Genomic DNA, 11944 nt, shown 5'->3' with positions numbered 1-11944 from the left:
TGTTAAATGTTCAGATGCAATATTTTTTCGTTTGTTGTTGTTGTGTTAAATTTTGCTTATGTTTGAAGAGATTAAAATGAAAAATTACTCCCACCCGCACCCAGTGGCTTTGCATTTTGTTTTGTTGGTAGATATAGATCACGTACAGATTTGGCCACTAGAGGGCACTGTAGATTGAACTGAGCAAGTCATAGTACACCTATGAGAAATGTGCCATTGCAAATCATGACTATTGTACATGAAAGTGCCCTTTATGAAGGAAATATAGGGAATGTTTTATTTGACCATACATCATTCCCTTGTGAGGCCTGCATAAGCAGTTCCTAAAAATTTGATGTACCAAGTGTTTATTTAATGTCACCCTATCAACAAAGGGCCATACGACCATTGTGGTGCTTTGTTTCCAGAGTGGAAATTAGATACACACTGGGTAAATTAAATTGCATATCTGTAAGTGCCAGAATTCAGGTTATGTTCTCTTTGTTCCAAAAATTATTTCTGCAACTTTCACCGTGAAACTTTCTCCCTAAAGCCACACACAACATGCCATGTATTACCGTGGCATTCAAAGAATACATCCTGCCAATGATTCCGTATGTCAAAGTGTATTGTGTGCCCATGGTGTAGTTACCCTGGTTGACTACTGCTTGCATATCTGTCTGTTAAGGAGGGTCTTCAAATAGGTTCCGTGGGTTACGTATGGAATTCTGAAGGCCATTTTTGTTACTTATCTGACAATCACAAATATATTGGCATTTTCAACTAAGAAACAAAAGAAAAAGAGTTTAAACTATGAGATAAATTCTGAAAGCCTGCAGAAATTATTTTGAAGGTCTCTCCCACTGCCCTGCAAAATTTGATCTGAACTGAGATCAAGCACAAACACACACACTTTTAAGGTTTGAATATTTTATTACATCAAAATCTAAAAGTAAAAAATGATATAATTCCATTTAAAATGGGAAAAGGCCACAAAATGTTGCACTATACAGTTAAGAAAATTTTCTAAAATGTACACTTTCATAAAAGCAGAATTGGTAAAAAAGAAAGCTCTTAAAAATACACCTCCAGAGGGCACTGTCATATAAATGACATATTGCCCTTGGCAATAATAATTCCACTGGCAGTGAAAAAAGTACACACAAATTATAACATGATATGTGTCTATTGATTCAATCATTATGGTGATCTGAACACTATCTTCATCATTACTTTGTTTTAAGAGCGTAAAGGACATCATCTTGGCTGACATTGAGACGTATTCTCTGATGCATGTCATTGCGTCCGCTCTCCACAAGAATTAACTTGCTACTTCCTAGCCTGGCACATACAGAGGCCACTTCTGTTGTAGTTGGGGGTCTGACCGCTGTAAAGAGGGCAAAAAACAAATATTAGAACAAGATCAGACTTATCTAAAATTCAGCAACTACAAAGATCACATGTTAGCAGACAAAATTACCACTACCATATTTGTTATATTGTACACAGGGTAAGTACAAGATGACCAGATCGATGTCTTAGGGGTCTACTTTTTGTCGATCAAATTCTTTGGAGAAAGGCTATGAATCCTTTCAATATCTAACATTGTGAACAGACGCAGAAGTTAGCTGGTATCCATTTCTTAAACAATTTGTACCAGTCTCTGGATGGCAAACTTAGACATAACAATTTCATGTTACTCACCTTCCAGTCTGCAAAGAGTGACATGTTGCTTCAAAACCTTATAAAAAAAAGAAAAAGAAATACACATTAGTCCTGATGCCAGAGGATGAGTACCCATAATACACTGTTGAAACATTCAGAACTCTATGCTGCTATTGCAACTTGTGGTGTTTGTTTGTTTGTTGATTTGTTTTCTAATTTTTTGAATAGCAATATAATTGTTTTCTTCTGTAAGCCTCGGTGGGTTGACTTCCCAAAGCAAACCAATATAATTATCATTATCCAAACCACATATAATAATGTTGATTCGAGGTTCAAGGAAAAAAGTCATGCTTTGTAATACATGAAGTTGCAATTCTGCCAACTGCCGGGGTAAAATTCTACCCATACAACACAGCAAAGCAGTAGCAATGTGCCCGACAATTTGCATGCTGTCCAACTGTCACAGTTTATCCTACCTTTGAAAATGGGGCCTCCTCCAACCCTGACTGCCTGAATTCTGACACAATGGCTCTAAGGAATAACTGTTCTTGTAAAGATGATTCCCTGTTGAAATAAAATATCACGTATTCGATAAGTTTGATGTATTCGATACACGGTAATTTCATGATACATTTTTCTTAGCAGTCTCTGTTCTGAGCAATGTAGCTGGCAATATCAAATTACATTTATAATGAATGTCATGTTTCCGGCATTCAGTCCTGATACATCCAAACAATTTTTATTTCCGTATCTCTGACAACTGTAATAACCAACACCATTTTCTCTTTATGTGATAAAATTTCACACATCAAGACAGATTACTTTTACCTCATGGCAACAATTTTGGGAGATGAGAACATTTCCTGGATGGCAGTTTCCACGTGGATTATGTCTACAAGCCCTGCTACTTTGGAGTTCCTTTGTGAATGTTCAGCTATCTCTGTTGCTCGTCTACAGATGTCCAGTGCTCGCCTTGCGTCCCCAGAGACAGCAGCCACCTGGACAGAATGACAAAGTGTATTTTCATGTTTAAAACTGTCATTGCTACAAAGATGTTGTGATATCAATGAATTTGTCGTTATTGCAAAAATACCACAAAGGATGGACAAGGACATTTTGGGCAGTGTATCGCCAGAAGGGAGCGGAGGCTGATGCTTGGAGTCAATGTCCAAGTGCATACTTCGTGGTATTTTCGTAATAACCACATTGCTATACATCTTCCATCATGACTGAGGCATCAAATGGGCTGAGTAGTGATTGTTTTTGTGCAAAAATTTTCATCTGATTTACAGGACAAGTATGGAATGCTGTCTTTGAACGTTCTTTTGATAGCCAGTACCAGTGCAACTACACATAGAGAGCATGAGACATGTGCTAGTAATCGTCCAATAGGTCCCTTGAAACCATCCAAAAGTGAACGTGCAGGGGCACTCCCAGAATGCACTGAGTTGGGGCATCAGGAAACAGTTAACGAAACGTGCGCTAAACAAAACATTTTAGCATACACAGAATAACGTTCTGGATAGTTGATGTAATTATTACTATTACTCCACTTCACAGACAAACTTCTGCAACATGGAATGACAAGCAAGTTGTGAAGTGTTCTAACTGGAACATGATCCTGTCAAATATATTGGACTTGGCATTGCCAAGGTCACACTAATGACGATTAGACGTTTGCTGTAATGTTGCATCTCAAAGAGAGGAGTGGTTGTAACTGTATGTGTGACTTTCTTGTTTACAAACAATGCATTTCATGCATGATATCTACAGAAGCACGTCAACATTGCTGCAACATTTAAATTTTGTGACGTACATTATAACAAAAATAAATCACAAATGTATTTTGGGTACAGTGTTTACATTGGTTGTATGGTCCCATACGACCTTTGAGTGCAGTTCCAATGATCCCTTCCCTTCACAATTAAGTTGGTTGACTCTTTGCCAACAAATTTGTACAAGGGGTCTTTCATCCCCTTTCTTTTAGAGAAAGTAGTACCACCCCCCCCCCCCCTCCATTTGTGTTTTTATTTGGAAATACCAAAGCCTAACATTGTACAAGTATGAAATTATCTTTTGCGTCTAATGTCAGAACCTTGAGAAACATCGTTGATTTCCACAAAATGGAAATGGTAAAAACCAAATTATTATTCTACCGGTTTATAAAAATCATATGTCATGTTGTCACATGTTGTAGTGAAGAATTATAAGATTTTCAGAAACTTCAGAAAATATGCCCCTTAGGTGCATCACAGTCCCCACATGATGGAGGGACTGTGGGTGCATCTACATTTATTTGTGATGCAGTCAAAAGATAACAGTGGATGAAAATAATACAGGTACATTATACCATACAATCATCAAAATACTTGAATGAGAAAGGTATTACGTACCTTTCTTGCAGCAAACAGTACAGCATCATCATCAAATGCATCAACGTCTTGAAGTCGCGATAGTACTATAGCTTGAAGTTGATTATAAGTGTAAGGTTGGAATGTCATACGGGTTAACCCCTGGCAATAAAAGCAAGCACACATGCTCAGATTTCGTCCTTCACATTTTTTTGAGTTTTGCTGTGATTTGTTCAGAAGCATGTTTATATTTTTTATTGCAAGCTGGAAGTGACACATGATGGCTGCAAGGTTCTGCAACATGTGCGACCCTGTACATTTTGAAAAAAACATCCACAAATATGTATTCAAACACTTTTTAGTTTTTCTTTCTGACTTTTCACTCTTGCTTTTTTGATTCCAAGACATAACAACATACTAAAGTAAATCAATTGTGAAATGGAAAACTCAGAACTCAGAACTAAGTCTTAATTGTGTCTATTATCATCTGTACTTTCATAAATTTCTGCAGATTATTTCTTGCTGACCTCTAACACAACCCATCTACCTACTGAACTGCACCAATAAAGTGCACTGAACTGCCTTGTTAGACTACTCTCCATAAAGCATTACACAATTCTGACGTAGCTTACCAGCCGACTTGAGACCCTGTTCATCATAATTCTTTCAGGCAAGTCCATTGTGTTGGCAATGGCCAGTACTATCAGCTTGGCGTGTGGTCTGGTTGGCCAATCAAATATATTGTACATTACATCCTGTTTCCTTGTCCACAGCAGATCCAACTGAAAAAATCACACACAAAGTACCGACCATCAGATGAAGCCCCAAAATATCATTTCGTTTTATCACCATTGGCAACCAGATGCCATAGCTCTACACTTCAGTTATCAGTGATACTCTGAATCATAAAGTTTCATAGTCTTTGGCTGGTTTTACTCTACAAAATACATCCATACATAAATACACATAAATACATAAATACACATAAATGTACATAAATAATATTTCAGCATTAACATATTTCAAAATCCATTAGCTCCTTATACCAGATGCAAATATTCCAAACTGGATCTGGTTATAATGCATTAAACAACAACTTTGATGGAAAGAAACTTTCTCCCTGTGGACTGTCTGATACCTCTTTGAGGTTTGACTTTGTCTCACCTCATCAACTAGTAACACCACTGTCTCCCGCCGAGGTGCTGGTGTGTTGAATCTCTTCTCCAGTAAGTTGCTGGCATGTTCTGGAGTTGCTTTCTGACCTGTCAATTGCTGCGGCAAAGAGGCACATATTATCATTACTTTTGAAGTTTTTCAGTGTCCATCATTAATGACATCCATATCCTTGGCTGTGACAATATCTTGTTTCAGTCAATATACATTCCACGGGTAGATAAGTTTTTTCTTTTTTTGCATATTTACAAACTTGTGGCTCCTTTAATACTTTTAAATGAAATAAATTTAAAGTCATTTGACTTTCCCCTTGAGCATATCTGTGACAGCATCAACTATTACCTACTGAGGTGGATGTCAACACTAGTGAACCCGATCTTGTACAATACTGAATCCAATTTTACAGAAAATGTTGACATGTCTTTGAGGTTAATCTTTTGTCAAAGCAAGGAGGTCATCATGCAAATTTCACTGTGAATAAGTAGAAACATAACACAGTACAGTTACACCCTAAGATGATGTTAAAATAAACTACGGCTGGACTGGGACTCAGTGTTGCTAAATCTTGCATTTATTTCACAGTATTTGATACTGACATCATGAGAGTGCCTGTTGATCTAACAACACATACCTTGTGTATCTGCACGAACGCTTGATGTGCATCTGTCAGTTTCATGCCGTTGATTTCGATGAAATTGAAGTTGGGTATCTCTCCACAGTCCCTTTCCTTGATCAGAGATCTCATCACTTCATGAACTGTGGCTGTTTTCCCAGTGCCTGGCACACCAGATATGTACATACACCTACATGTATTGAAGTATGACAATGGACGAAAGTTAGACAAAATCTACTGTAGTTCTACATCTTACTGCTACAGTGACTGAACGTTTTGCAGACTCTAAAATACGGTCATTGTCTAATTGTATGAAAAATTAAAGAATGTTAGACAAAAACCAACAAAACTGTACGATAGTAAATTTTTGTGTAGTGTTTCTGTACACCACAATACTATAAGGTAACATCTTCATTTGAGCCAGGCATCAGGTTATTCTCCAATTTGTTCACCTTTTTTTACCATAAAATTTTTCTCATCCATTAACAGGGACATTCTTCTGCGACCCTCCCCTACCCCTCTCTTTGTTGCAAGATGTTTATCAATAATTATATCTTGCCTATTTGAAAACCCACTGAATGCCCTGAATAAGCAGCTGGAAGGTTGTCTATCAAAATACTCCTAACAGCCGTCAACTAAATATGACAGTAAACATTACCTTTGGTGGGAACTATCAATCTTGCTAACACAACACTACAATAATTACCTAAATATAGGATGAAATTTTCATAGAAAACCTACCCTCCAGTACCATCCAAAACTTTGCTCTCCACAAATCCATAGATGTCAGCGAATTCCTCTTCCCGGCAGGGTAGGGTTTCCGGTACTGCAGATACATGGAGTTTGGCTCTGGCAGCTTCTAATGGACTCTTGGGAGGCAGGCATGGCTTGCGTCTCTGTGGTATACTTGGAGTCATTGTTGCTCTTCTTGGTGTCTTCTTTGCTTGACTTCTAGGAGTTTCTAATGTGCTCTGATATATCATTTGTTTCAAAGACAAAAAGATACAGTTTTTAATAGTTTGACAAATTCCTGGGTAATATATGATTTCATTCTTTGTCTTATCAAACACAGAATGCACACATATGCGATATAAAAGTAATGACTTTGTATTTGTGTGAATATATATTGAACTAACTGCCTTCCCTTTCGGGTAAATAAATTCAGAAGTGGAGTCTTACATATCTTGTAATCTTTACTGACAATCTCCCATGCAAAGATGAGTAAGTCACGACAAATAACAGCAAACACCCTTAGACCATTTATAATTATAATAAAGATGACGGCATAAACTAACTCCTTGTTTGCTTGCTGAGAGAGTCACATCATTGACCACTTGTTAGATCTTGCAAAGCACCTCACATCTGCATTACGGGGCATATTGATTGGTCTGCCTGTACATAGTTTCTTGCCAACATAGAGCAGATGTGTATTCTTTTTTTCTGGAGCAGTATGAAGGGAAGTCATTACTCACAGTACTTTAAAATCTTCTCTTTCAGCAAAACAGCAGACTGCTTTGAATACTTACATTCTTTCTTGGTCTTCCTCTTCTCCTTGGAGTCGTCAGTGAAACACTTTTCCTTGACTTTGATGCTGGGGTCTTGCTTCTTGTAAAATCATCACTGCTATCATCATCATCATCACTATCTTCTTCCTTATTTGGCTTGTAATCTTCATCTTCTTCACTGTCATCACAATTGTCGTCATCTACTGCTATCCTCCTCTTCGTCTTTGCAGTCCTTGATGGAGTCTGTCTAGGCTTTCTTACTTCATTTGCATTGCTGTGTTTACTGGGGGAAGGTTTCACCGCAACCAAATCATGTCTGTTTGTCTTTCTAGCAGACTTTTGACTTTCAGGTTGATCACACTTTACAATTTTTACTGAAAAATCCACGTTCTTTACAACTCCATTTGACCTGCTGCCAAAATTAAGCGATTTTCTTGGCAGCCTTGTTTCTGATTTCTTCTTGCAATCCAGCTTTTGTTCAGATCTTGACCCTCTCTGAGAGGTCACCATCGATTTCTTGGCCGGTGCAGTTGCCGGATGTTCTAGTTTCTTTCTCCTTGGTTTGACAGACGGTGTGATTTGTTTCCCAATTCCATGACACGTCTTCTTTGGTTTCACATTAACATCTTCAACCTCACTTTTACTAGCTTTTCGCTTGGTGCCAAGTTTGGGCCTCCCCCTGGGCCTCTTCCTGTTGGTTGAGTCCAAAGATTCACCGCTGTGAATGGATGTCTTATCTGACACGCTGTCATCGTCATCGCCTGAATCCTCATCACTACCATCACTCTGCAGGAAATTGATGACATCTTTATCTTTTATGTGTCCTCGTCGATTTGGTGATGTGAAGTTGCCTGACAAAGCGAAACCAACATTGAATGGTAGATATCATTCTGCTCCCTTGCTGAATGTGTCGATGAACATTTCACCAAAGTGAATGATTCTGGGCATTTTCTAGCATTATTTAGTGATAGAAATATGTTTCCTTTGAGTTGATCATGGGTGCTGATCGTTTGAATTCATTTGTTTGTAAGATTGAATTCTGTGGAAAATCTCATTTGAGCCACATGACATCTCAAAAGCATGAAAAATACCAAGTTCAAAACAAAACTGCCTGTAATGTCTAATTTTGATAATTTTAAAAACTGCCAATATTCAATATCGATATTGAGCATGTGATGATAAGATATTGAATCAAATCTAACATCAAATTGAATTTGTGGAAGATATTTTGTCCAGGAAGTTTAAAAAAATAGTGAGCTACTGAGCATACTTTAAACAATAGATTTTGTGGAAGATAGTTTGACTTGCAAGGCCATAGGAAAAAGTGACTGTACTTTCAACTACATGCAGTCTGGTAATGGTGACATGAAACCCATTGCTCTTCTTCTATATACGAATATGCAAAATGCGGTACTCAGTGTTGCTCAGCATTTGGAGCCAGCATTCTCTTTTCAAATTCAGATAGAGGACACACACATTTCTAATCTCTCCCTAATCTAATGGTCTGAGTAAGTTCCAAAATCACTGACCTGGAGACTTTGGTGTTTTCACTTCCATCTTTACAGTTTTACTCTTCAACAGTTCTTTGGTTGTCCTCTTTACTTCACTACTTTTCCTCAATAAATTCTCAACTTTCTTGTCCAGTTTAAATTTTGGTGTTTTAACATCACAAGAATCATTTCCATTAATTTTTGTTATTTTTTCGGCTGCCACACTTTTCCTTTTTTGTTTGACAAATATCCTGGCAAACCGTTTGTCAATCAGCTCATCATCCAGAGGTTGGAATTTCTCTCCGTTGAAGGCCTTCCTGACATAGTAGGTACCAACTTCATTATCTGCGATGATATCCGGCAGGTGATTCTCTTCTGGCATATGTACAACCTGGAACAAAATGACAGAGTATTTTTTCATGTCAGGAAAGTCTGACATTGGCATATAATAATGTACGTACCAATGCTAAACACATGCTTCGATGTGGTTGTGAATACGCAAGCAGTGTTGTGGCTATCAATCTTGTTCCGGTCATGGGTCATCCCCACAGAACCACTTCAAGCCCACCCATAGGCTTTCTCTGTAGTTTATTCCAACACCGATCGGTGTCACTGATTTAGCTGGCATAATAATGAAATATGTTAATCTTTGAATCATTGAACATATGCCTGCTTTATCACTGATGATTCTATGTAGTGGAGATATGACAGAAGCCTTGAAAACATTCACAAGCACACTTACCTTACATTTTCCTCTGATGGTTTCAATGTCAATTTCCCTATCCTCAAGTCGAAGTCTCTTTGTGTACAAGAAAATCTCTCTTTGATCATGTTGCTTTATCTTCTTGTATTTGGGCAGTTCATCATTTCTTATGTACCACTGTAACGTAGCTCTCTTACTGTCAACATCCCCTCCTCCTGTGTGGAAGGAAATAATTGTTTGCATAATTTGTTTTGGAGCAAATATCACATTGATCTGCTTGTAGGGTGGACCATTCTCAATCTAAAACTTGCATTTATGGACAACCAGCATTGGCATCTTTCAAATTGTTTCAACAGATGAAAAATTCACAAGAAAACAGAGAATGTCAGTTGTGAATTAGATGTGTACCGATGTAGAACAAGAGCTGTACCACATCCAGGAAGTTGTCCGTAGGGCCTTTAACCATATACCTCATCGTTGTAGCATAGATCCTCTCAGGTCTCGCTTCAATAGATGTTCCCTGAGGATGACTTGCTCCTTTACAGGGATGGGTTTTCACATAAGATTGCAAAAGTGGGTCTACAGGAACTCACTCACTCACACTAGAACACAACTCACTCACTCACTCACTCACCCACACACACACACTCTCTCTCTCTCTCTCTCTCTCTCTCTCTCTCTCTCTCTCTCTCTCTCTCACTCACTCTCTCTCTCTCTCTCTCTCTCACTCTCTCTCTCTCTCTCTCTCTCTCTCTCTCTCTCTCCTCTCTCTCTCTCTCTCTCTCTCTCAATCAAATCTGAACATTCAATAGAAAGAATTGCAAGCAGTTGTTTCTCCACTGTGACACTACTGAATCTGTGTAGCAGTATGTTGTTCAGTATTGGATTATCATATTTTGGCTAGATGTTATACGAATGAATAATACATTTGGAAGTATGGTGTAATTATGCAACATACAAGACTTGTACACTATTAAAGCAAATTAAACCAAATAATAAAAGAACCAAAAATTTTCACAAATCATGCCACATTTTTTCTCTCTGTATCATATCTCAGTAAAATATAAATATTTAGTAAATACCTGTATCATAGAGATCGTCAATTCTTGCAATGAAAGCACAATCCTGCCAGCATGAATCAACACCATTTGAATTATCTATGCAAACGTAATCATTTCTGTGGATGAGAACTTCACTTCCGCTACTTGCCTTCAGACAGAAAGACCTGAAAATCATCATTTACATGGTTAGTATAATAAGTGACAGATGAAAATTGATGTACAACTTACACAAGTTTAAGTAGTTCAACTACTGGTGTTTAAATACCACATTAATGTACTGACTCTGATAAGTTTGAAGGTAGTGGACTAGCAACTAATTTAGAAAGTTTCAAACTCTCCAAGTCACGATGACATGATCAAATCCCCATGTTTGTGTGCCCTTTGAGGAGAACCATTTGATTTCTGGGGGTGAGGAAATTGTTACTATGGCAGTAATGTTTTTCCGTCACTGTGACAGCATTTTTTTCTTTTGTCAGTCCTACATCAAATTGGTAAAATAAGAAAATATATCCAGTAAATACCAGTAGACTTATTCTGTATGCAGAAGCAATGTATCAAATCTGATGGAACGATTGTTTTATTCCTCAAGCCATTACACTGTTACAGGGTCAATTTTCCCCTCCTTCAGAATCACCTGCTGCCGAAACTTTATTCGAAAAATCCTCCAACCTCACCCCCTCCAGAAAACACATGGTTGTCCCCTATATGATAATTGATCTGTTCCGAGTGTTCGACCAGATGATTGCATTCATTTCGAATGGTGAGCAAACTACAAAATCAGTTAACACAGGTCCCATAACAGAAAGCCTGTGTGGTTGAAACGCTGTGGTGATGTTGGCAGCAACAGTGTGAACGATGTCAAACGACGCTAAGGGGAGTAAAACTTTCACCTACTCATAATGCCGGACATCAGCCTTCCTTCGATCTTTGTCACGCTTTCCTTCTCCAACCCATTCAGCGGTGAACGTGTCTTCGCTGAGGAAATAAACAGGTTTTTTAGTCATTTTGAGATGCATGCAGTTTTGTCTGGCCTTTCTTGCTTACTGTTAACTTGGTGACTTTAAACGAAAGTAACAAGGAGCATAGCGTGTATGCAGATCGGAATGAATGACTGAACTGAATGAACTTTTAACAAGTCGTTTCTGTACAAGTGCATTGTGGGACGGGGATTCCCTCCCACGTGATACAACCCCGCGAAATTTTCATATGCCAACACAGGGATTCCCAGGAAATGATAGAGAGGCGAATAAAAAATTCGTTCCAGTTCAATAATGCTAATTTTGAAATAAAAGTAAGTTGTGTGGTGATTGAATTTTCCGTGAACAGTGAAATAATTTTGTTATACGCGAGCTCACATATCCATACATATGTCATATCATCGTGCCTGTACCGCATACCGTGTAT

General features: G+C 38.1%; 1 protein-coding gene across 1 annotated transcript; it reads right to left on the bottom strand.

Moving 5' to 3' along the window:
* Positions 1-892: 892 nt before the first annotated feature.
* Positions 893-11943, bottom strand: LOC139139208 (origin recognition complex subunit 1-like). The gene is made up of 14 exons (XM_070708035.1): positions 11435-11943; positions 10562-10704; positions 9519-9694; positions 8816-9167; positions 7308-8137; positions 6523-6752; positions 5800-5971; positions 5160-5267; positions 4628-4777; positions 4038-4157; positions 2473-2642; positions 2121-2208; positions 1684-1720; positions 893-1366 (listed from the first exon to the last, which is right to left on the bottom strand). The coding sequence occupies exons 1-14, from the start codon at positions 11554-11556 to the stop codon at positions 1209-1211; spliced, it is 2856 nt and encodes a 951-aa protein (XP_070564136.1). The 5' UTR covers positions 11557-11943; the 3' UTR covers positions 893-1208.
* Position 11944: the final 1 nt, after the last annotated feature.

This window comes from Ptychodera flava, chromosome 8 (assembly GCF_041260155.1).
Source record: "Ptychodera flava strain L36383 chromosome 8, AS_Pfla_20210202, whole genome shotgun sequence".
Taxonomy (NCBI): Eukaryota; Metazoa; Hemichordata; class Enteropneusta; family Ptychoderidae; genus Ptychodera; species Ptychodera flava.
This window is presented reverse-complemented; position numbering and strand designations above follow the sequence as displayed.